Raw genomic sequence first — 26,569 nt, 5'->3', positions numbered from 1 at the left:
TTGTTATTCTGTATCACTGTGACGTTAAATTTCAAATCCTCTTTTGCAAATCCTTTCTTTTGATCCAAGTTGAATATACTTCTAAGTTGTATATACTGCCATCTGTCAATTTCATATTGCCGTATCTCTTCATATAATTTTAATCTGAATTTCCATTGTTCCTCTTCCAATAATTGTCTATATGTTAGCCAATTTGTCATCATATTCAGTTTTTTGATAGCATAAGCCTCCAGTGGTGATATCCACCAAGGTGTCTGTAGTTCCAGATGCGATCTATATTTGTTCCAAACTTTATATAATGCACCTCTTAATATATGATGACATGTGAATTCTTTATTGACTTTTACTTTCTCATAATTAAGATACGCATGCCATCCAATCTGTGTAGGTGAGCTGAGTATGGCAGCAGAACAAGATGCACCCATGCTGCACACTGAGAGACACGGTATCAAAACCAAGACTTGTACTCCACTAATACTAAACCAGCTTGGATCACGCTAACGCTCATCAGTGTCTCTAGTGTCATCAGTAAGACCGTTTGCAAAATTAGCTGTAAATGAAGTAGAAATTCCTCCCTTTCCATTACAATACTAAAAGAGGATCATGGGAGACACATCATCACATCGCTATGGGAACTCAGAACTGCTGGGAACACAAATAAGACTGTTTGAATGGTGGTTTCTGCATGCACCAAAGTTTTGACATACCACTACTATTAGCTGAAAAGACTGTCTAGCAGTTGTATGCTAAAACTCAACATATTCAAAGTTCTGCAGGAGCCACTGGACTTTAGACATCACTCAACTGCACATTTTGGTACTAGCTGTTTAAAGCCATTGCAAGCCCCAGATATTTGGACCTTAAAGGGGTGATATCTATCTATCTAAATTGTGTATGGGGAAATGGTACAAGCTGGATTCAATCACACTTCCAGAAATTTAACATAATTATGCACAATAATATTTTTAGTTTGTGAAATAATGTAATTAAGAAATAAAACTCAGGAACTCAAAGAAGAAGACGACAGACTTGCATACAAATTTACCTGTATGGACCTTCTACGCTTGAAATATATCTCTCAAAAAATCTGTCTTCTCTTGTTAATGAAACCACAGTTCTTATATTTTCTACAGCTTCTGTTGAAATCTGATTTGGGAAACAAGGAATGTACAAGGCTTTAGAAAATCCCGACTTCACTAAAGGTTAGGTGTTCTCCATTAGATGTTTAACCTCATAGCCATACACAATATTGAACTAGGTGCAACTAAGGGTCCAGGCATTGAAACAATATCAGAAGTCAGGCACTTGCACCCGGAGGGTTTGGGGACAGTGTCCTTGAAACCTGAAGTAACATATTGGAAGTGGTTATCTGCAGGGTTACTCCTTCAGTCAAGTACTTGCCGGACCATCCAAAGTGCACCATGCTGAGCCCCTTGTGGAGGAATCACTGTCCCCACTGTGGGTATTGATATCCCAGCAGTCATATCAGGAAAGCGGCCACGATTCTGCCTGAGCCAGTCTGTCACCTGAGGGCACCCAAATGAGAGCCAGTGTAGTGTAGTGGTTAAGAGCGGTGGACTCGTAATCTGGTGAACCGGGTTCGCGTCCCCGCTTCTCCACATGCAGTCACACTTCTCTGAAGTCTCTCAGCCCCACTCACCTCACAGAGTGTTTGTTGTGGGGGAGGAAGGGAAAGGAGAATGTTAGCCGCTTTGAGACTCCTTAGGGTAGTGATAAAGCAGGATATCAAATCCAAACTCTTCTTCTTCAAATATAGCTGGGGACTTATTCCAGTTCCATGTACAGTCGTACCTCAGAAGTTGAACTGAATCTGTTCCAGAAGTCAGTTCGACTTCCAAAACGTTCAGAAACTGAAGCGCGGTTTCTGATTGACTGCAGAAAGCTCCTGCAACTGATTGGAAGCCGCAGAAGCCTCATCAGACGTTTGCCTTCCAAAAATAGTTTGCAAACCGGAACAGTCACTTACGGGTTTGCGGCATTCAGGAGCCAAAACGTTTGAGAACTAAGCTGTTTGAAAACCAAGGTACGACTGTAATTGAATGAACCCTGTATAGATTCTGAGGGCATTCACATCAACTGTTTTAATGGTTGGCTTTAGTGGAGTGTGTTTTAAATCAGTGTTCATCCTTTTACAGTGTTGAAAACTTGATGATATAGAAATATTTTGAATAAGCCAATCAACAAACCAACCAAGGGCTTCTGGGATAGGCATCAGTGGACATGAATAAAAGTTAAGAGCCGCGTTGGAAATTTTCCCTTCTCTCACTGCCACAGATCTAATCAGAACCACATGTTTTAACTATATAGAACTCACTCTTCCAGCTTCCTCGAGGGCTTTTTGATCCTTTGACGCATGGCCGGTCACTGATTTCAGTCGTATAACATGGGCTATCATAACGAAAGGAATACAGGCCAGGATGAGCAATGTTAATTGCCAACCATGCACAAAAGCAATAATAATAGCTGTCAAGAGTGTAAAGATCGTTGAGGTTAATAAGGCCAGCCGACTTCCAGTAGCCTAGAAATAACAAAAACAAAAGACAACACGTTGGAAGTTAACCTCATTAAAGAATTAATTGCAAACACACATGCAAGTTAATCATGTTCATTAGTGGGTCTAACTCTGCATATGGCTAGCCATTGTCTTCCTAAAATAGCAAGTGAGTCACAATTATACTTGGGAGTTTAACTAAGAAGGCACAATGCACATATTTAATCTCTCTTTAGCTTCAACCAATACAGCAGCCCTGCTCTTGCCAAGTCATGTTCCTAAAAGTTTTGAAAAGCCATTCAACAGTCCTCACAAAATTCATCTTTGTTAGTTAGAATGATTCATCAGGATTTTTGCAAAGGCACCTTGTAAGAGTCTCTATGCCAACATGATGTCAGCATGAGATGCTACAAATCTAGTAGGCTAGTTGGCACAATTACACCTGCAACCCAATGTCATAGTGCTGAAATAAATCATCCAGAGACATCTCTGTCAAACAACATTTAAGCGACTGCAGGAGATCCTCTCTAGACTGACCTCTCTCACTCTTAACCAACCAAATGCCCTGAGGTGTGCATTATATTCAACAAGCTACATTTACAGAAGTCAAGCTTATAGCAAGCTGAATCATCAATAGCAGCCACAAATTAAAGACAATGAGTTGTGTACTGTTCAATTTCATTCAGAGCAGACTCTCTGAAATTTATGAACCCAAGTTAGTCATATCCATTAATTTCTACTCTGAGTATGACCAGTACTTGATACAGCCCACTGTCAGTGTGGTACATTAAATGCCATGCAGTTTCAAAAGTAGATTCATTATGCTCTTTCCACAAAAGCTTCTTTTTGAAATCACTGCAATTTAAATTTCAATTCTTTTTTTTTTAAAAAAAACCCCTAAATAAATGGAAAGCATACTCCTTTGACTTGAGAAGCATCTGTCGCAAGCCGGGTTAGCAAAACTCCGATGCCGTTGTTATGGTCATCAAACCATCCAATTTCCTGAAAACAAAACAGATAATTTTTGCCTTTGCAAATGGATATTGTCATGGCTCAAAGCAGCCTATGAAGCTTTTGAAGTACGTGATAGTTTTTTGTTGTTTTTTTAAATAAACCCTTAAGAAGTTGGGAGGGATTGTAGCTCTGTGACAGAGCACAGGTTTTGCCTCGGGCTGAATCTTTGGCATCTCCAAGCAAGAGCTGTGGCCAATCAGTGGAGACAACACTGAGCTAGATGGTCTGACTCAGCAGGTCAACTTCCTACGTTCCCGCAATCTTTTGTGTAACGACTTGAGGCTTCCCTACTTGGCCTTCAGCATGGAGACTAGAGACTGCCCCTGAAGACAATGGACCACATCCCAGACCCACCCACAAAATTGCTCCCCTTTTCCTGTATCTGTTGGTGTTACCTGTTGAAGCAATGCTTTGAATGAAAGTGATCGCAACCTCATAGTCAGAGCTTCCCCAGACCTCCCAAACATGAATCCCTGAAAAATGTAAACATAAAGCATTTAGATTTTATTTACCTGTACAATGCCATAACATTTTTAAGACTGACGAGCTATAGACTAAAGCGCTGGAAGAGTTGAAGCTATTTACTAATACAGAAGCTCAATAGAAATCCTACAGTATGTTTTGGTATTTTTCCATTTGTTAAGCTAAGTTGAGGAAGGTTTGCTGAGGGCCAACATTTTTCTGTTAGTTGAACAAGAACCAGGCTGTCCTCATTACAACACACACTGCATTTCCATTCCAGTGCTTCTAGAATAGGAATAAGGCCAATTTGCAAAACTAGTCACCCTTTTGCCTTTTCAAGCTTGCTCCTCTAATTAAGACACTGATAAAGTGTCCTATAAGCATAACACCCACAAATTTTGAGTACTGATTATGAAGGTCCACCTTTCTAGTCGCAAGGTCCACGGGGCAGAGGGGGACTAGATGTTGGTCTGAGAAATGCAGTAACAAGAGGGGTCATGAGCAGGAATGGCAAAACATGCGTAAAATTAAGTAGTCAGATAGGAGAAACTACCTTCCTGAAACTGCAACAACCAACTTCTTCCTTGGTGCTAATGGCTACCAGGAACATAGGTTGCTGCACCATCGGTCCTAAATATTCTTTTCCCCACCACCTCACCCCATTTTATTTACATTTGGTGTTCTTATCATACTGAATGCACTGCAGTGGTTGCATTTTTGAGTGACAGCAGCTCCTCCCTCCATTTATAAAGCTACAGCCCAATCCAACTGTTGCCTTTGCAATATCAGTTTTAAGTCACTGGGGCACAGAAGCTCATAGAAGTAGGTGGTAGGATCCTACTCTCACCATCTTGTACCCCAACCCCAGTTCTGGACTGCCATGGATCCCATTACAATCAGAGTTTACAGTAATCATGCATCATTATTTGATTGAAATGTGCCCAGAAGCTTGAGGGCTTCTATATCTTAAATAAATGAAAACCATGGTGCCTCAACACCATTTATTTATTTTTTGCTGGGGAGTGGGGACAGGGATTCCTTGTTTTGCTTGAATTTTCTGAGTGAATTGGTACGTTATCATGGTCTCACAAATTTCAGCAATCCGCTGCACCATTCTGATATTATTATTAATTACTATTATTACTATTATTATTATTATTATTATTATTATTATTATTAAGTAGGCCTTAGGATAGTCCTTACCTGGACAACATATGTTATTAAGCTGATCACTCCCAACAAAAGAAACATAAGAGAAAACAACACCGTTTTTTGGCTTTTCTTGACTTCGTCTGTTTCTTGGAAAGCCTGGGTTACAAAACACAGAGTTAGTCACCAGTACTAGAAAATCATTTATTTATTTTCTACACTGTCTGTCACCCGAGGATCACAGGGTGATTTACAATATAATAAAAAAAATAATACATAACATGGTAACAAACAAAAACAATACCCCCAGCCCACCAGTTTAAAAGACCATAGTTTGTTTAGTTAGCCAAAGGCCTGGGAGAAGAGAGCCATCACTGAAGAGGCCCTATCTTCCACTTCAAAAGGCAGAGACCCTGAGAGAAGAGACTCTCCAAGTGTTAGAAGACTGGAAAGATTAATATGGATGGAACTGCCCTTTAAAGCTACCTAGGGCTTTAAAATGTTATATGCATTTTGAATTCTGATTGGAAACAAACTGGAAGCCAGGCAAGATCTTTTTAAACTGGCCAAATATGTCCAAATCAGAAAGCCAACTTATGTACTGTATTTTTCGGTATATAATGTATAACACATGTTTGTGGGGACTCCAAATTAAGAAAATGGGGGGAGACTGTCAAGAGTTGTTAAGGACCAATGCTGAAAATAGCAAGCAAAGCAAAAGCCGCCATTCGCCGGCCCAATTGACGCAGGGGCAGCCAATCGACAACAGCCCTTGCCGCAGCCACCAATCAACCGCCCAATAGCCGCTGACAATCTCCTGCTCATGGCTGCAACTAACCGCCCGTCCCCCCTCTGCACTATCTGTGTATAACACGACCCCCAATTTTTAACATAATTTTTAAAGATAAAACCCTCGTCTTATACACAGAAAAATACGGTATTTCTAGTTGGCCCGTAAAAAGGCATACAGTGGGGAAGACTGAAAGCTACGCTCCTGACCTGACACCAGAGTCACTGTAGCTTACGTGAATCAAACTGGGCTGCACTGGCAGAGCCTATCCAGTACTCTTGCAGCCCCAACCTCTCTACTGCTCCCAGACGAGTAAGCTGTAGCGAGGCCAGTGGCAGGAGGGCAGCTCCATAGCCCCATAGGCTGCCCCCACAGTTGCCCAATATTTAACGCATATTGGCATTAAATCTTTCAGGCTTTTAAATTATCTAGAAGGTGTTTTTTAAAAGTATGCACTGGTTGAGAGCAAAAGGTGCTAGCAAAGTATCCTTATTCTAAAGGCATTTGGACCAGATGTCATTATGGAAAACCAACCAATGACACACTGAATTTCTTTGTTTTCAATGAACTGAGAAGAGGGTAACATCTTCTGATTTCTTTCTGCAGGGCCTGTAAGACAGAGTTGTTCTGCCTGGCCTTTGGCTTAGAATCAGTTTGATTCCCTCCCCCCTCTTTCTTTTTTCCTTTCTCCTCCTGTGAAGAGGCTGCATCTTAATGTTTTAATGTTGTATTATAAACTTGTTTTTTAAATTGTATTTTAATCAACTTGTTTTTATTATTGGTTGTTAGCTGCCCTGGGGAGGGCGGGGTATAAATAAAAATTATTATTATTATTATTATTATTATTATTAAAGATAATGGAAAGTGGGAGCAAAAGGTTTTTGCAGAGGCTGAAGTATAAGCTTCTAAACTTACCCCAATTATTTTACCGAACAGAACAGCAAATGCAGGCGTGACGCCACCTCCAATGGCAGCAGCAATGATTCCAAACACTATAGAGCAGAATTCGGGCTTATTTAGGGCTAGAATTCTAGAATAAGGCACCTCAGGGAGCTTCTCTTCCTGTAAGAGACAAAATTCCAGTTGTCACCAGCAGGTGAGAACACCGAAGGGGGTAATGTAATTGCCTGGGCAATGAACCATGCTAGCAGAAGATTGCTGGGAAATTAGTATGAACTCAGAATGTACTAAATACGGAAACTTACTGAGTTATGCACACCCATTGATTGTCAGCAAAGTTTTAATTGCTCAAAAATGTGGAGAAAACAAAGGGGGGAAATGGAACAAAAGGCCGACTCATGTCAAAATCTATGTAAAAGGGCACTGAAAAGTCAAACTGGATCAGTCATAATGAATGGCAACTTTAACGCATGAACCTTTCTGATGAATGATTTTTAAAAGAGTCTTTTAATTTAATTTTGATTTCTCATCATTTTCATGTTTTGATGTAAGCCGCTTAATTCTTCAGAAAAAAGGGATCTCAATGTTTAAAAATTAAAAAGTAAAAATTGAGAACATTAGTCTAACACAGCTACAGCCATCCTTGAAGTCAGTGGTTAGGAAGCAATATCACGAGTGTATCAAACCTCTTCCAAATTGCTTTGTCTATCAGTCAAGCCCAATTACCCAAACCACCAGAGAGTTGTACAAAACTGCAATTTAACCAATATATATTTTTCTGCAGAAATGGACATAGGTGTATCTTTATGTCAGGTTATATGAAGACAGAATCAAGCATACAAGTTTGTAGAAAATATTACATGAAGTCATGAGGCAAGTTTTTCAGACAAGCTATTTTTCACAAGATTGATAGATACTGACAGAAGCATGACTATATTTGGCATATTATTATTACTATTACAATGGATATATTAAAAAGGTAAAGGTACCCCTGCCCGTACGGGCCAGTCGTGACCGACTCTAGGGTTGCACGCTCATCTCGCTCAAGAGGCCGGCGCCGTCCGAAGATACTTCTGGGTCACATGGCCAGCGTGACGAAGCTGCAACTGGTGAGCCAGCACCAGCGCCGCACACGGAAACGCCGTTTACCATCCCGCTATAAAGCGGTACCTATTTATCTACTTGCACTTAGGGGTGCATTCGAACTGCTAGGTGGGCAGGAGCTGGGACCCGAATGGCGGGAGCTCACCCCGCCGCGGGGATTCGAACCGCCGACCTTACGATCAGCAAGTCCTAGGCACTGAGGTTTTACCCACAGTGCCACCCGCATCAATGGATATATTAATTACCTTTTAAACCATCGTCTCAAGGAGATTTACTCAAAAGATTATTTAAAACAGTTTAAAACACAAATACATTCAAAACAAGAGTAGAACCTTAACAATTGGGCACTCATGGTAAAGACCCAGCTGGGAAAATCTATTCTCAGCTTTGCAAAATGGATGCTTCCAGGAATGCTACACAGGGGCTGTGTCTTTAAAGTCTTCACTGGCTCCCAGTTCCACTTTCCCACTCTTAACTCCATCCCTTCTTCCACTTTGCCTACTGTGAAACAATATTTTGTTCATCTGTCAATACCAGGCATAGGCAAACTCGGCCCTCCAGATGTTTTTCGGACTACAACTCCCATCATCCCTGACCACTGTTCCTGTTAGCTAGGGATGATGGGAGTTGTAGTCCCAAAACATCTGGAGGGCCAAGTTTGCCTATGCCTTGTCAATACGCTCTCGTTTGTTTGTTCTGCACAACTTTTTCTACACCACTGGACTGTCTCCCATTTCTGCAATCCCCCCCCCCCTATTTTTTCTTCCCACGCATGAAGACAAATGCGATAGGGGAAGAAAACAAGAGGGCACTCCCAGGGCATTTGTCACCTGACAAGCAAGTCTGTTTCCACAATGGAAAATGTCAAGTCTGCCCACCAGTGGATCTAAACAGTGGTTCACCTCATCTGCTTTACCTCTCTCTTGTGCTTTGGTTGGGGTGGGTCTGCCTTTATTTTTCACTGCCTATTTAATAATAATGGAAACTTTTCATTGTTATAAGAGTCGTTCAGGAAGTGGGTGGATAAATTCCTGCTGGCACTGTGTGAACCCACCTCTGGCCTATGCTTCAAATTTGCAGAATTGCTTTGTTCAGAGTCCAGCCATGGAAAGCCATTTGGACTGAATGTAGTGAAGGCATTTCCAGGTTGACTACTCATGTGCCAGAAAACCCTACATGTTAGACAGTTCCCACCATACCAATGCTGGTTATGCATCAGCCAGGGAGCAGGCCCACCATCATTTAGGGGAAGAACATCCCCTGCATGGTCCTCCTTGTTCCTTCACATATTCAAACTGACCCCTGTAGAGAGTTAATGAAAGATTATCTCTGAGTGATAGTGTCAGGGACTGGGCAGAGGAGCAATGGTGGAGACCGACTCCCCAGTCTGACCCTTCCAGAGGGAGGGAGGTCAGAGCTCAGAGGAAGATGAGGGGGAAAGTTGGGAAATAATGGGAGAGAAGGAGCAGGCAGAGCTGGAGCAGAAGCTGGCTGACACGTTATCACTAGAAAGCATTCCAGACCCACCATCTCCCAGAACCAAGTAAGCCTTAAAAGTAGGAGAGCAAAGAGCTCAAAGACAGATGCCACTAAGTGGCGTGATGCTGATGACGAATGAGGAAGTGGGAGAGAAGGGTGTGTGTGGAGATTTACTCGGGACAACACCATTATCCGAGAGGCTGTGTTCCAAAGCCTCTCTCTGTAAATACTGAATAAAAAGCGGATGGTAAGAAACTTTTCTCTGTCTTTGTACGTTCCTGGCAACCGGCCGTGGGTGTTGCTTGCAGCCACCTGATAGACAGAGACTTTGTATTTAAACCTCAGCCAACATACATGCATCAATAAAAAGCATATGGATTATGAAGTTCATGAAAGCTGAAACTAAACAGTGCTCAGGTCTAGCATGATGTATAAGAAACACAATGCATCTACCATCTTAACAAAATGGAATGTTCTGTTCTAAATTTTATGCTATTCTCACAAGGCATGTTAAGAATTAATCTTAGCACTAACCACTTTCTTCTTCTTCCCTTTCTTCTTCTTCCTCCTCTTCCTCTTCTTCCTGTCAGAGTATCTTTTCGTAGAAGCCCTACTGAGGCTGCGTTTACGGAAGCTTCCTCCCTTAGCTAATTCTGTGCCACCAACAGGATTTTCCAAGACACTGGCCTCCACCTCATTTAGATAATCATCCTCAGAGTCGTCGTCATCTTCCTCAGTCTCAAAATCTGTTTCTTCTACTGTTTCATCGCTTTGATCATCTCCACCATAGCACTAAGGTAAAGAGGAATTAGTCATTCCGAAGAAAATTCATTACCCATGGAAAATATCAAGAGAAACATATTTAATTACTATGTACAATGATTAAATCTCTGTACACAGAAAAGCATGTGGTGCACTCTGAAGTGGCACAATTTCAGATTTTTTGGGTGGTGGTGTCATTTTTGAGTTCCATTCCAAAACTAGTTGCCCAAGAGATATTCAGAAAAAGGATTCTAGCATAGTCTTTCTTTTTGTACATAAAGGTTTTCCCCCTTTTTAAACGTGCAATGAGTTTTTGACAAGAGTATTTTAACAGGCTGCCACACTTCTGCTCTGAAATCCTATGGAACTTGTGCTACGTGCCTTTCCTGAACATGTAGAGCACTTTTAACTGAAAAGTACTTGCCTATTTCTATCAATGAAAGTGGAATTAAAATAAATAAAACTACCCAATACAGTAGTTCTCAGAAACAGACACAGACAGAAGAAAGCACCAGTTCAATCTGTAACTTTGCTTGGGTGTCATCTGGGCAGATGGGTAGAAATAACCCTTTTAAGGCTGAGGGCCACACTTACGCATGGTCAACTATGTCAACTGGGGCCCTATGTCAAAGTTGGCTTGACCAAATGATTGGGGTTTTTTTTAGCAACAATTTTTGCGGGGTATTCTGAGCATCACAGAATCACAGCAGGGGACTCACGGGAATCATCAGTAAAGAAGGGGGGTAGGATTATTATTATTATTATGAAAAATGGACATTTGGGGTGCCACAAGAAACATTTTAGTATTGTGGCATTACAGTGGCTTTCAGCATTTGAGGCATAGGTTTTCAGGACCCACCTTATTTTTTATGGTTGTAAGTGTGAAGGGCAGGAAATAACTAACTAACTAACTAAAACTAACTAACTAACTAACTCCCATTTTAAAAAAAGACAATGGGGAGGTTCTGGGCCCTCTCTTCAAAAAACCTCTTGCATGACCTGATACGACCCATAGGTCATGGGTTAGCCATCCCTGATATATATGAATTCTTTGTTATGTTACACTAGAGAAGCAAACAACATTTGACAAAGACAAACATGTGTTGTTTCTGTTGAGTATCCCCATTTGTGTGCAAATTAGCTTTTAACCACCACTGCTGTGCCCACCAAGCGTGAATGCTTAGCTGTTTCAAGCACCTTCACTCAACACAGGGAATATAATTGGGTGAAAAGGCAAACCCAAATGGTAGGTGCAGTAGCATGATGCAAACCTTACAAAAGTGGTCCGTAGCAATGGTTTCGCTTCTTTGGCAACCTGCCATCTTTCCCAACACTCTTAACTCTGTGAAAAGGATCTCTAGTCTCTCACCTGCTTGCCACAAAGCCCTGCGCACTTCCACGCTTCACCTGGTCCAACCTCTTTCTCCGAGTTCCCATTATGCTGACCCATGGGTTTAGCATGATGTGTAAACTGGGCCACGATGGCTCATTACCTGTTGCATTACAAGTGCATAGTAGACTCCCTTATGTGCCATGAGCTCGTCATGGGTCCCCTGTTCAACAACGACACCTTTCTCAAAGCCAGCAATAATGTCGGCTGTCCTGATGGTGGAGAGTCTGTGAGCAATCACAATGGTGGTTCGCCCAGTTCTGGCCTTGAGAAAAAAGAAACGAAAAGGGGTGGGAGAAGGCAAACATTTTTGTATACACAAACACAAGAAACATATACACAAGAAACTTTGTTCATCTGACATCTGCACACAGGATGTCTAAAAGGAGGAGTCCCAGAGATTATTTATTTACTACCAATAACATACATCCAACAATTCTATTAATCACCTCTTATATTTAACTAGATTGTTATAGTTATAATTCATCTCTCACTTTTGATTTCCATTCAATGTATTTTCAGCACGTGATTAGACATATCATTATTGCTGTTTCCTCAACCGATTTAGCATTTCCTTTACAGATTTCACATTAAAATCTCAGTGTTGGCTAAATTAACATGGTTAACACTACAGTACACCAAGTCTCACTGCTTTGGCACCTTGCATTTTTGTTTGTTTTTATTTAAGTATTTTTAAATAACACATAAGGGGGGGGGGGTGAGAATCCAAGGTGGTATACAACCTAAAAACACAGTATAATAAAAACACTAAACATATAAGTAAAAGCTGGTTGGGCAAAGAACCTCAGGTTTGGAAGTTCTGTCTAAATAATATTTTTCAAGGGTTATGGCATATTCTTAAGGCCAAACTAGAACTGGCCTAGGAGATGCCTCAAGGAACTTCAGTTTTTTAAACTATAGCTCAGTTGGTTGAATTGTGGTGCTGATAACACCAAGGTTGCAGGTTCGATCCCCAGCATTGCAGGGGGTTGGATTAGATGATCCTCAGGGTCCCTTCCAACTCTACAATTCTATGATAACAGACTATTTACCTTATCAAGTGCTGCTTGCACTATGGATTCGCTTTGATTATCCAGAGCAGAGGTAGCTTCATCCAGCAACAGGATCTTGGGGTTCCTGGCTAGGGCACGAGCAATTGCTATACGCTGCTTCTGCCCTCCACTCAGCTGAGCTCCCCTTTCGCCAACCATGGTGTCAAATTTCTGGGAAATTCAAAGCACAGAAATCAGACTGAATCACATGAGAGTTTCCACTCTTAGTTACAAACAAGAAAAGGCGATGCTGCGTAGAAGTAACACTCTACAGCCAAACACAAAACATTCAGTAACATTCAGCAAAGGAGCTTTCGTTTCTGTTTTCAGGGTACCATACCTCATGAGCATGGGTAGGCAAACTAAGGCCCGGGGGCCGGATCCAGCCCAATCGCCTTCTAAATCCGGCCTGTGGAAGGTCTGGGAATCAGTGTGTTTTTCATAGGCACCGACTCCATGGGGCCTGAGGGGGCCCGAGCCCCCTCAAAAATTCGTTTGGGGGGGCTCTGCCCCCCCAATAATCTCGGGCGCCCCTCCAGCAGAGCGCCACCACCGCCCCTCCCCCAGCCCAAAATGCACAGGATCGGGCTGCATGCCTCCTGCCCTCCCTCCCGAGCAAAAGCTCCACCCAATTTCCTTCGGAGCTGATTAATAGGCGCAGCACGCTCTCCCCTATTCGCTCACGAGGAGGCGGCGCCACTTTATCTGCATATTTATGAGCTTATTTATTATTCATGAGCTTTCGCGGGCTCCCCCAATATTTTTTATAAGTCGGCGCCCCTGGTGTTTTTACATTAGTAGAATATGTCCTTTTATTTAAAATACATCTCTGGGTTATTTGTGAGGCCTGCCTGCTTTTTTTACATGAGTAGAATGTGTGCTTTTATTTGAAATGCATCTCTGGGTTATTTGTGGGGCATAGGAATTCATTCCCCCCCCTCAAAATATAGTCCAGCCCCACACAAGGTCTGAGGGACAGTGGACTGGCCCCCTACTGAAAAGGTTTGCTGACCCCTGCTCATGAGCATAAGGACTTATTACTTGCAGCACAGATGGTGCTAATAACAGATTTATCTGTAAATATCTGGGACGCGGGTGGTGCTGTGGGTTAAACCACTGAGCCTAGGGCTTGCCGATCAGAAGGTTGGTGGTTTGAATCCCCGTGACGGGGTGAGCTCCCGTTGCTCGGTTCCTGCTCCTGCCAATGTAGCAGCTTGAAAGCACGAAGTGCAAGTAGATAAATAGGTATTGCTCTGGAGGGAATGTAAATGGCGTTTCCGTGCGCTGCTCTGGTTCGCCAGAAGCGGCTTAGTCATGCTGGCCACATGACCCGGAAGCTGTCTGCGGACAAACGTTGGCTCCCTCGGCCAATAAAGCGAGATGAGTGCTGCAACCCCAGATTCGTCCGCAAGTGGACCTAATGGTCAGGGGTCCCTTTACCTTTATATCAGGGACAGATTTAGCTAACAATACCTGGAAACTTTCCTAATGGAGAGAAGAAGGGGCGAAAGTGCTATGGTGGCACTCCAGTAATAAAATGGGTTTCTTCATTTGTGTGAACAGTCTAAATGATTTGGTTAGCTATTCACATTGGATTCACCAGTGTGTCCTGTATGATCCAATATGCCATTTGCTAAGAATAAGTTTTTCTGTTATCAAAAGGAAGCAAAGGATTGGTTGACTGGAGCCATCTCAATGATTAACCACACTTAAACAATGACTCATCTAAGCCACACATTTGAAGAGGACTGAATATCCAGAAAATATAGGAACAAAGAATTTGATTTAAGAGCTGAGCAGAGGGATATTTCCACTCACTCCAGTGTCCCCTCCCACAGCCAGATGTACAGCTATGCTGTTGTTTTAAAAAAGAAAAATTCTTTGTCCATCTACTGGAGTGAAAAACAATTAGCAATACAGTCATACCTCTTGTTACATTCGGTTCAGGTTATGTCTTTTCAGGTTGCATGCTGCGGCGACCAGGAAGTACCGGAAACTGTTACTTCTGGGTTTCACAGCTTGCACATGTGCAGATGTGCAAAATGACGTCACATGCATGCGCAGAAGCGGCGAATTGCGACCTGCGCATGCGCAGACGTGGGTTGCGTTCTGTTCAGGTTGCGAGCAGGGCTCCGGAATGGATCCTGTTCGCAACCAGAGGTACCACTGTACAGTCGTACCTTGGTTCTCAAACAGAATGCATTCCAGGAGTCTGTTTGACTCCCGAAACCATTAAAAAACCAAGGCAGGGCTTCCGATTGGCTGCAGGAACGTCCTGCAGCCAATCAAAAGATGCAGCACACAGAACACTCACTTCCAGGTTTCAATCGTTCGGGAGCCGATTTGTTCGGGAGTCAAGGCGTTTGAGATCCAAGGTACGACTGTAGTTTAAAAGCTGACACGTGTAAATCCTTGCACATGTGGGAACGAAGTTCTCCAGATCGTAACAGAGAATGTGACAGTTCAGGTACTCACATCAGGAAGTTTGGATATGAAGTCATAAGCATTAGCTTCTTTTGCTGCTTGCTCAATGTCAGCATCAGTAACATCCTCTCTGCCGTAGCGGATGTTGCCTGCTATTGTAGTAGCAAACAATACGGGTTCCTGGCTTACAATGCCAATGTTTTCTCTCATCCACTTGAGATTGAGTGTCCGGATATCATGTCCATCTATGGTTATCTGGGATAAAGATGTAGCAATTTGTAAGAGGTCACAAAAGCAGGTTTTAAAATGGGCATAGTTAATAGCTACATTCAGATAAACTTTCTTAGATAACTTCTAACTTTACGGATGATGAAGGGATAAATATACTCCAGTAAGCTATAGTTTTCCATTACATCTGAACCACAAAACTGTGGTTATTTGCTTTTAAAGAAGTCTGGATATGAAACTATGATTTAAAGTTGGCTTCAGATTCAGACTTGTTTGGAAACCACTGACCACAGTTTCCTGGTTCGAGCATAACAGATGACTTCTCGGTTTGTTTACTAAATTGCAAAGGGAGGGTGAAGAGGGGAAATGCTGTTTGTTCATATCTTATCATGATTGCTTGAATGTAGGGAATAGCTAAAATGTTGACACATACGTACATACAGACTTGCCCTGGCCAAATCTTACGAACCTTCTTAATATGAACTTTTTGTATTTAGGCAATTAGTTTCAATAAGAGTTGTATACTGTATATTGACTTGAGACTACAGTAGGTCATGAAGGTAAAAAAAAAGGGCAACGAAATCAAAAAGAGGACAAGGCATTGCTAAGAAAAGCAAAAACTACAAATTGGGAGTTGGAAGTGGGATTAGATAAAGCCAGAGACAATTTAGAATAACTTCAGCAAGAAATATGCAAGAGAAATTCAAAACCTAGAGGGGTCCTGGTAGGCTTGCAGAGAAGGAGTGTGGTAGCTTTCTTAAATGAACATTTAGCACAATATATATCATTAGATCAGCTCTGATCCAATAATATAAAGGCAGCATTCAGTCTGGGTGCTAGCCAAATATGGATAATATTTCCAAGTTACATTATGGTCAAGTTTATTAGCTTATGAGAATAAGAGGCCATTAACTATTTTAACTAGGTGGGTGAAAAATTATCAAACGAAGGCCATGATATTGAAATATTATCTATATCCATCCTGATGTTCTTATTAAACATAGGGAGTTTAAATTTCTAAGATATCAATTAAGGAATAAAAGAATTAAATAGAGATGGGGCATTCTGTTTAGACTTTCAATAAGGACAATGACTGACAGTTAAAACTACTGAAGAGCTACATGAGATGGAAAGGAACCTTAAGTTGACATTTTCAAAGGTTGAAAATAATCCAAATTCATGGCCCAAAACTAAAGATGGAGATCAGACAGCAGAAAGCGTAAATGTCAAGGACTGAGGGAAGGAACTAACTAACTAACTTCAGATAAGGGCACAGCAGATTTGGGCAAAGAAGAGCTTTAAGTAAAGGAAGGCCAAATAATCAAATAATTCAGAGAATTTATAAGATTAATTTTAACAAAACTATATAAAAAACATAGTCATGTATATATATATATATGTATAATATCTATAAATGAAAATGTTAACAGTATTTGTGTGTGTGTGTGTGTGGAATCATTTGTGACCATTTTTATTCTGTTGAAATAATATGTAAACTAAATGACCAGAAGCAGGAAGCACAGACTAAGAATTGCTCTTAAATTTAGTGAAAGTATTTAAAATGGGATTTCTTAACACAGTGGCAAAAGCACAGATGAATCTCTTACAGCAATGACTTCCAACCAAATATTTCAGTGCTTTTTCATATAGCAAGCTGCAACTGCTGACACTGAAAATTGAACAGCTATGGTTCTGTCAAAACATACCTCTCCTTCAGCGGGATCGTAGAATCTCTGCAATAGCTGAATTGTAGTACTTTTCCCACAACCACTGGAACCGACAAGAGCAATAGTTTTCCCAGGCTCGATTTTTAAGCTCAGACCTTTGAGAATCTGGAATTATTCACAAACATTTAAACATTTTAAACACAATGAAATAAAACAACAACAACCCAGAGATCACAGAAGCCTTCAGGGTGATTTGATCGATGAACAACACCCTAAAAATGAAACATGTTAACAGAGACATGGTTGCTGTATCTCAAAAAAACACATGATGTGTTCTGAATGCAAACACCTGATTTAGTTGCTGATATTTTTATTTTGTTAAACAACAGCAATCCTAGTGATATATTTTAACAAAACCTATCAGCACTTATTTGAACATGCAGTAAATCTTAATGCACATTTCCTTAAATACCCGAAACAACCAAAAAGAGGGGGGAAAAAGAAAAAAGAAAAGCTTACTTGAGTATCAGGCCTTGAGGGATAGCTGAAACAGATGTCTTTGAATTCAATCTCTCCTCGCAGTTTGTCTGGCTTGAACCCCTCACTGGAACTGCTATCTATGGGGCGCGGCTGGAAAGGAAATTGGAAGTAAGATACATTTCTGTAACTGTAGCATAACACAGGCACGTTCTTCATTTTATGTCTAATGATAAACAAACAGGCCATTTCACTCTTTAAAATACTGCATGACTCTCTTCTCTTCCAAAAGGGCTGTATTTCTGGAAACCAGAACTGCCATTTCAGATGGCGGGGAACAGGATTCACAATGAAGTTCAAAGATCACAACTTGCATAATATACTTATGGAAAATAAAGTAGCGAAAAAGCCAGTTTGCTGCAGCTACTTTATTTTAACACCTCATAAATAAATATATGAGTGCTCCTGAGGAATGAAGGAACACGGGTGGCGCTGTGGGTTAAACCACAGAGCCTAGGACTTGCCGATCAGAAGGTCGGCGGTTTGAATCCCTGAGACGGGGTGAGCTCCCATTGCTCGGTCCCTGCTCCTGCCAACCTAGCAGGTCGAAAGCACGTCAAAGTGCAAGTAGATAAATAGGTACCGCTCTGGAGGGAAGGTAAACGGCGTTTCCGTGTGCTGCTCTGGTTCGTCAGAAGTGGCTTAGTCATGCTGGCCACATGACCCGGAAGCTGTACACCGGCTCCCTTGGCCAATAAAGCGAGATGAGCACCGCAACCCCAGAGTCGGCCACGACTGGACCTAATGGTCAGGGGTCCCTTTACTTTTACCTGAGGAATGATTATTTGTGGGCTAAAGCACAAGGCTGAGGTGACTCCTTTCTTGTTAGCATGGTGTAGTGGTTAGAGTTCTGGATTAAGACTGGGGAGGCCCATGTTCAAATCCTCACTTGGCCACGAAGCTCACTGGCTGACCTTGGGCCAGTCATTTTCTCTCAGCCTGGCCTACCCCAAAGGGCTGTTGTGAAGATAAAAGCTGTATTTTGTGATAATTGTGTAATATTGCGGTTCATAAAAAACTTTTTTTTAAAAAAATATGCCTGCTCTAAAGGTCTTATCTTATTACACGCGGAATTATATTCCATGCATATCAGTTAATATCTTGACCCTGCTGCACTGAATTGAAATTTCAGCCTTCACGACATAGGAAAACAGCCAAGTAAACAGCTATTTTCGTGGAGGAGGGTCAAGATATTAACTGATATGCATGAAATTTCAGATATAGCTATATAATCCCTAGTGTAGTAAGATAAGACCTTTGGAGCAGGCATTTTTTAAATTTTTTTTTATGAACTACCCTATTGTGTAAGCCAATTTGAGGTGCTTCCAGGAAGCTTGGCTATCCAAATTGCAGTGAGCAGCAAGAAGGCGGCAAATGTAGAATGGTGTTGCTCACTTTCCTTCCCGGTGCTGAGTGTTGCTGCCAGTTCCTGAAAGGGGCAAGGAGCTCAGCACAGCAGCAGAAGTGTTACCGTATATTGCTGCTGAGTTCCCTGTGTCCCACTCCTCTCTCTCAGAAATCAGCAGTGATGCTTGGCATTGGGAAGGTAAGCGAGCAATGCCATCCTACCTGAACTGCCTTGCTGACCATTGCGTTTCTTGAGTCCTGAGAATTTCTCAGTGCTATAGTTGCCCACAATCCATCTGTAAACACATCATTAAGTCTTGTTATCCCACATGTCGCCCAAACTGGTTGCATTTTTCTGTTTTAAAGCCATAACTACCGTATATATAAAGGGATACTAATGGGTTTGTTTGTTTTAAAATCCATTTTTTCCTATATTTGCAATGCTGATTCAAGAAATGGCTTAGGATAATTCATAACCTTCTATAAGAGCCTGTGTGATACTAAGGTAATTAGTTAATTAGACGATTACAGCAGTCATATTATACATCCCAGCCAATAAATACCTTCCTGATAATACTAAAGACTTCATAGGCTGCTCCTCGAGCATTAGCCACACTCTCCAAATTTGGGGAGGCTTGTCCAATGGAAAATGCGCCAATAATCACAGAAAAGAACACCTACAGTGAGGAAATGGTTGAAATAATTAACATTTGAAAACTAGGGATTTGCCAACAGTTAATGTAGTACCACAACAATTACAACTGCAATTCTATGCCTAGAAGTAAACCTCACTGAACACATGCAACTTACCTCCAAGTTAACATGACTTTTTAATTTTATTTACAGCAGAAACACTTTTACAAACATTTCTCCCCTCTCTTAAGTTTCTTCAGCTATTAAAAACCTCCTATGTAGTCTAGCTATTGTGTCCAATGGAAAGAGCAGTTGAATTGTTCAGTCTGTAGAGCAAGAGACTTGAACTCAGGGCCATGAGTTCAAAACCCACGCTGGGCGAAAGGATTCCTGCATTGCAAGGGGGCTGGACAAGATGACCCTCGCGTTCCCTTCCAACTCTACAATTATATGATTCTAAGAGTGCATAGTGTGCTTATTTCTGCAAACAGATGGAGCGGTTGATTGACTTAGCTCTGATAGAGGCACCTCTGTCTCGATTATTTTATCAAGAGGTGCCACTTCAGGGAGGAAATCTGTGCAGAGTAGGATTTTGTGTACAGATTGCCTTGCTGGGTGTTATGTGCATCAACAAGAAAACAGGTCCAATTATGCATATTGTGATGGTAGATAAGGTCCATACACAGAGAGATTTAGTTAGGTAATGCTAGATTCTGGGCTTAATGGTATTCCCTCTTTAGGTTGCAATAGGTTTCTTGGGTTATTGCGTTTGGTTTGATTTTCTGTGTTGTGGTACTGTTGTGAACCAGTCTGAGACCTCCAATTATAGGACAGTGTATAAGTTGAATAAATAAATGATGATGATGAACTAAGCCAAGAGAAGAGTACTAGACTTCTGCCCTAATGTCCTTGCCCAATGGCACATACATATACACTGAAACAAACTTTGGTCACCGTGAATGTTGGAAATTACTGCTTCCAGTATCCACACAGCACCAGTTTGAAACGAAGTCCATTACTGCACATACTGATCTGCAGATCAAGATAATATGTGCAGAACCAGGTAGCAAAGCTTCTGTGGGTTGGGCTCAAATCTCCAATGCAGCCGCTACTTATAAGTTCAGAGCAGTGGCCTCACAACGGGGGGGGGGGGGCGGGCACTGCACCCTGGGTTTCATGGCTTGGGTGGGGTGACAAGAAGGCACCCCGTGGGTGATCACCACGGTGCGAGCAGCCATGCTGCAGCCGCATGTGGAGGATCCTCCGTTCATGGCTGCAGCCGCGAGCAGAGGATCCCGGTGCTGGCGGCAAACGGCTATGTACAGCGCATGTGCAGCATTGCTACGTACGGCGCGTGCTTCCTACGTAACAACGCTGCACATGCGCCGTACGTAGCGACGCCCCGCCTGGGGTGTCACAACGCCTTCGTTCGCCCCTGGTTCAGAGATCATTTTTTTTAAAGTCTGCATTCAGCAGGACAACTGACTTACAATTAATACTTTCCCGATGTTGTAATTTTCTTGCTCCTCCAGTGTGAGCTTGGTTCCATACCAAAAGGCAAGTGCATAGCATCCATATATGAAAAACTGGGAGAGACCCATAGAGACATTGGTGGTGATGCTCTTTTTCATTCCAACAACCCTAGCGTCCTCTAGGTTTGCATCATACCTGAAAACAAACCGCCAAATGTGATTATTTAAGGTATTTCCCACTCAGTTCTGCTTCCATACAGGCAAGTACTCATTGCCATTTATCTCTACAAACAAACCCCATACTGCTTAAATCTTCTGAGGCTGCTAGAACCACACTGGATTTTTCCTATCTGAAGGTGTAACCCACCGTTTTAACAAGAAATGTCGTGAGAAAAGCAGGCATGTTTCATCCTGTGATGCCCCTTGGTTGAAGACAGACGTTCGAAGAACATAGTTCACACTGGTTACAAACCTGTTTCCATCAGCCATGCTGGATGGGCAGAATTATAGCTTGATCTCCACCTGAACATGCGCAACAATACACACGTTGGGTTCTACACTAATCTGGAGGGATGCTTTCAGTTGCTGATCTCTAATGCTCTCAAAGAACGCCTGTTTCAGCTTCTTCAGAGAAGGAACAAATGTACCTTCTAAATAGCTTTCCAATTACGCTTATTGTTAGAAGCGGCCTTACCTGGCTGTAGCTTTCGCCTGCCCATTAAAAGCAACAACGGTCCTGATGGCCGACAATATTTCTTCTGCCACAGCACCTGCCTTAGCATAAGCTGACAGTTCTTTAGTAGTCAACACCGACAGGAGCTGGAATATGTAAAAAATGAAACGAAAAATGAAGTTGTTTCACAGAACAACCCAATAAACTCATAGAACTATCTATGTGACAGGAAATGGGAACGGGTCTTTTATTCATAGGCAGTATTTCAATTCTAGCTCTGAATGACCCCTGGTTTACACCAGAGTAAGGAACATGTTTTAGCCCATGGACTGCATTGTCTTATAGGCAACCATCGGCAGGGTGCATGCCAGTGATGGGCTGCAGGCCAGAGGCAAAAGTGAGCAACAGATCCTGCAAAACTCTCTTCACCCAGGCAAGCAAGATGCATAAGTATAGTTCAAGGGCACTTTCCAGGCACGCAGAAACACTTGAGGTGGTCAAGGAGCAGAGTGGTGAGGCGAGGAGCCTGGGCAGAGTCCCAAGGCCCAGAGAAAGCCCCAGAGGGCTGCATTAGTCCCTAGGCCTTATGTTCCTCACCTGTTTTGCACCAACAAAATGGGTTACTTGTGCAGACAGTTCTCTTGCATGAGAGACTTTTCTTGATCATATAATAAAGCTGATTATATGGGTTTTAGCAAAATGACTAAAATACTACTTTAAAAATGTATGTGCTGAAAGACTGGAAACTCCTTATAGACTTTTTGAGTGATAAAGAATACGAACTTATGATATCTGGGTTTGAGGATTGAAGAAAATATTGCTTTTATAGAAAGCTGAACTGATGGGTGCTATCTTGGAGTGGATGTTTTGAATAATTTTCTACATAAGGCTGACAGACGAAGAATAAGAAGTTCTCTTTTCCCTTCCCTTTTCTTTTTTCTTTCTTTCTTTCCCTCCCCCCCCTCCTGGTTTATGTTTTTAGATTATTTTATCTTTGATTAAACAGTATTGGATATTAACCTCTGTACATTTTCTTTGAAACATTAATAAAATTTATTTTTAAAAATGTTTGTGTTTAAAAAGGTTGCTGCTTTTCTTGCAAACAATGAATTCAGCTACGTCTTTGTGTGGGGATGCAGGGAAATGAGGCTGTATCTGTCCAGTTCCTTTCCATAGCTATTTAATTATAGTCATTGGAATCTCCAATTATAAGGCATATGTGCCTTATCAATTAGCACCAATTACAGGAGGCTCAGATGTGGGTTGGGTAGATTTATTATTCATTATTATATACTTATCCCACCCCTTCCTCTCAAGACCCCAGAATGGTATACATGGACCCTGCTATAGGTCAGGCTGAGAGAAAATGGTTTGCCCAAACTTCCCCTGTAAAGTTTATGGTCACGTAGCAACTTAAGCCTAATCTTTCTGGTCTATGTCCAATTTTCTAACCACGCTATCTCTTTCCTACAAATGGTTAATAAGAATTCTTAACATGACTGGAACAGTTTCTTGGCACCAAGTTATGCCAGATTAATGGGACACAGTCTTTAAAGAGTGTTTTAGTTCATGAACACCATGCCATTCCCCCCTCCATGCAGGTTTTCATTTTATCCTTTCCTTCGGTTCTTCACCCCCCTTTGTTGCGCAGATAAGAATTTTCGTTTGTAGCAGCTCCAGCAACTTACATATGACCACACACCACCAGATACAACGAGAAGCGGGCTAACAGACAAGATAACCAGGGTCAGCTTCCATCCGTGCACAAATCCTATGATAATGCCCGTCAAAAACGTGCTTAAATTCTGCATTATTATGCTGAGCTTGTCTCCAAGTCCTTCGTGAATGGTGTTAATATCACTGCAATTAAGGATGAAAAATGTGAATGTCAGTTGATGTTTTTATTCAATAGTTAAGTCTTCAACACCTTTGTGAATGGTGTTGAAATCACTGCCATTAAATACAAACTCAGTATAGCAGCCTATGTACCTTCCCATCCATTTGGTTATGAAGGAGGAATGCATATGCAAACACATATAGGAACTAGCCATGTAGGGATTTACACCTGGCCCACAGCTGGAATCAGTTTTTGTTACATGGCACTGACCCCCCCACCTTTCCCCCAGATTATAACATAAAACAGAAACATCTTACTCTGTTAATCTTGTGTTCAATGTTCCAATCTGGTTGGTATCAAACCAGGCCATCTCTTGGTGAAGTACAGCAAAAAAGAACTTCTCGCGTATCCTTGCTGTTTGTCTTGCGGAACTGGTCACAAAGGTCCACACCTGAATCATGCTGCAGAGCAACACCCCAAATCCAATACCAACAAAGTAGTAAGCATGCCTGTTGAAGAAACGACAGGTCAATGGGGTATTGCAATCCAACGTTTCCCACATCATGCCCTCCAAGCGTTTGGGACAAGAATTCTCAACAGCACAGGTCATCCTGGCTAATAGTTAGATACGATGTGATTTAGAGTCGAAAATCTCTGGAGGGTACTAGGTTAGGGGATGTTATTTCTATGCCACCATTCAGCCGAAGAGGCAGCTCGCAAAGCTTAGAAGGTGAACAGCGTCTTCTGTGCTACAACACTTATATTGGGGAACTGAGGCTGCACTCACAGTTAGGAAGTGCAAGTGCAAAACGAAACCGATCCTTTAGTGTGGCAGCACCTACATTTTGTAACTCCCTTCCTGCTGACATTAAGCAGGTGCCTTCGCTGTACTCTTTTCAGTTCCTCCTTGAAACATTTCTGCTTAGGCAAGCCTACCCAGACAGGTGGAAACTATATGTTTACAGTGGAACCTTGGTTCTCGCACAGCTTAGCTGATGAACAAATCAGCTCCCAAATGCCGCAAACTCGGAAGTAAGCGTTCCAGTTCTCGGATGTTTTTGGGAAGCCAAATATCCAACGTGGCTTCTGTTTGAGTGCAGGAAGCTCCGGCAGCCAATCGGAAGCCGCACCTTGGTTTCGAACAGTTTCAGGAGTCACTCGGATTTCCGCAACACATGGGTAGGCAAAGTAAGGTGCAGGGGCCAGAACCGGCCCAATCGCCTTCTAAATCCGGCCCATGGATGGTCCGGGAATCAGTGTGTTTTAACATGAGTAGAATGTGTGCTTTTATTTAAAATGCATCTCTGGGTTATTTGTGGGGCATAGGAATTTGTACATTCCCCCACCCAAAATATAGTCCGGCCCCCCCACAAGGTCTGAGGGACAGTGGACTGGCCCCCTGCTGAAAAAGTTTGCTGACCCCTGCCGTAACAGATTAAGTTCAAGAACCAAGGTTCCACTCTATTATCTCTTTTTAACAACAGTTGATTTTAATAATCTTCTAATACCCATTTTAACTTATTTTATGTAGAACTACCTAGTTTTTAGCTAGATTTTTTTTAAAAAAGGTTTTTATAAAAACAACAACAACAAGCCGTATATGAATTCTGTTAAAAGAACACAATGTGCTTGAGAGCAAGATGAAAGTCCATGGAGGGTAAATCTGTAACTGGCTACTAGCCATGAGGACTATACATTACCTCATAAATCAGAGGCACATGTTTCATAGTACCTGTGTTCAAGCATTTGAAGAGTACTCTTTGGAAGAAAGACCCATATATCCTTCATGTCACTCTCATTATCAGAAGAAAATTCTTAACTAATGTTTTAATATAATTTTTCAAGGTAGTTGGGGGGAAAAATCATTGGGTTGTATCCAATGCTGGTCATATTCCTTGGAATAGACCCACTGAAATTAAGTTTATGTTGTGAACCACCCTGATACCTGTGGGTATAGGGTGGTATACAAATTTAATTCAACATCATCTGAATAGCTGTCAGTGGGGAACAACTGTGGGAAGAGGGATGTGACTTCCCAACCAGCACCTGTTGGGTCTTTAGTCTTCTTATGTTTTTAAAGTCAGCCATAGCTCAGTTAAAAAATAATAATTGGATAGGTCCTTACATGGCCATTTCGTTTTCTATATCTGAAGGTGGACATCCTGAGATATTAGCTAGTGCAGGTTCTGCAAAAGAGAAGGCAGTAGTTATAATTATCAGAAGAGGTGCTGTAAGATTTTCTGGCAATGCCATCTTAGCATTTTTACATGGCATTGCATGGCACTGTTAATTATTACTTGACTTAACAACGAAAAGTCTCAAGTAAAGAAAGATTAAGAGTTGCAGGCATTAAGTAGCTAGCCGGTTTCTAACCTTCAGACCTGATCTCTTCATGATGTAGGCAACTTTCCTAGGCATTTTAAAAAATATGTCAGTGTCAATAAAACATGCATTCAGTCCATGAGGGACCAAGCATGGCACGTTAGTTCCATTTAATGTTTCCCAACTTAACGTAACTGGATTTAACAGAAGCATATGACTGTCACACAGCCACTAAGTAATACTAAACCCACAACCCATCCATGGGAAAGTCGCTCATGAAAAAAAGGAAAAATTAAATTGAGAGTTGTGTTTTTTTTAAGCACATAGCATTTGGAACCTGGGATGCAGGTGGAGCTGTGGGTTAAACCACTGAGCCTGGGGCTTGCCAATCAGAAGGTTGGCGGTTCGAATCCCCACGACGGGGTGAGCTCCCATTGCTTGGTCCCTGCTCCTGCCAACCTAGCACTTCAAAAGCATGTCAAAGTGCAAGTAGATAAATAGGTACCGCTCTGGCGGGAAGGTAAACGGCGTTTGCGTGCGCTGCTCTGGTTTGCCAGAAGTGGCTTTGTCATGCTGGCCGCATGACCCGGAAGCTGTACGCTGGCTCCCTCAGCCAATAAAGAGAGATGAGCGCCGCAACCCCAGAGTTGGCCACGACTGGACCTAATGGTCAGGGGTCCCTTTACCTTTATTTGGAACCTGTTTGACACATGTAGCTTTTTCATCCCTCCCCCCCCATCCTATATATCCTTACATCTCTGCCAATGCATTCTTTTAGTATGTAGACATCTAAGTATGAAACACGCAATTACCCA

At 42.0% G+C, this 26,569-nt stretch overlaps 1 protein-coding gene across 7 annotated transcripts in view; it reads right to left on the bottom strand.

Annotated features, from left to right (window-relative positions):
- The window catches only part of ABCB5 (ATP binding cassette subfamily B member 5), a 47,843-nt gene that overhangs the window by 4,097 nt on the left and 17,177 nt on the right, over positions 1–26,569 (bottom strand). For all 7 annotated transcript variants that reach the window (XM_083467835.1, XM_083467838.1, XM_083467839.1 and 4 more), the window contains 18 exons: positions 25,558–25,618; positions 23,750–23,941; positions 23,284–23,455; positions 21,617–21,741; positions 20,941–21,118; positions 19,381–19,494; positions 17,453–17,563; positions 16,973–17,098; positions 15,090–15,293; positions 12,615–12,785; positions 11,666–11,827; positions 9,945–10,202; positions 6,843–6,989; positions 5,192–5,296; positions 3,922–3,999; positions 3,431–3,514; positions 2,336–2,539; positions 1,046–1,146 (listed from right to left, as the gene is read on the bottom strand). In XM_083467835.1, coding sequence (XP_083323961.1) covers positions 1,046–1,146; positions 2,336–2,539; positions 3,431–3,514; positions 3,922–3,999; positions 5,192–5,296; positions 6,843–6,989; positions 9,945–10,202; positions 11,666–11,827; positions 12,615–12,785; positions 15,090–15,293; positions 16,973–17,098; positions 17,453–17,563; positions 19,381–19,494; positions 20,941–21,118; positions 21,617–21,741; positions 23,284–23,455; positions 23,750–23,941; positions 25,558–25,618 — 2,593 coding nt within the window. The remainder of the gene's footprint in view (positions 1–1,045; positions 1,147–2,335; positions 2,540–3,430; positions 3,515–3,921; positions 4,000–5,191; positions 5,297–6,842; positions 6,990–9,944; positions 10,203–11,665; positions 11,828–12,614; positions 12,786–15,089; positions 15,294–16,972; positions 17,099–17,452; positions 17,564–19,380; positions 19,495–20,940; positions 21,119–21,616; positions 21,742–23,283; positions 23,456–23,749; positions 23,942–25,557; positions 25,619–26,569) is intronic.

The sequence above is a fragment of the Podarcis liolepis genome (assembly GCF_965112155.1).
Source record: "Podarcis liolepis genome assembly, chromosome: 12".
In the NCBI taxonomy this organism is placed as follows: Eukaryota; Metazoa; Chordata; class Lepidosauria; order Squamata; family Lacertidae; genus Podarcis; species Podarcis liolepis.
The sequence above is the reverse complement of the archived record's forward strand: the minus strand, read 5'-3'. Positions and strand labels throughout refer to the sequence as shown.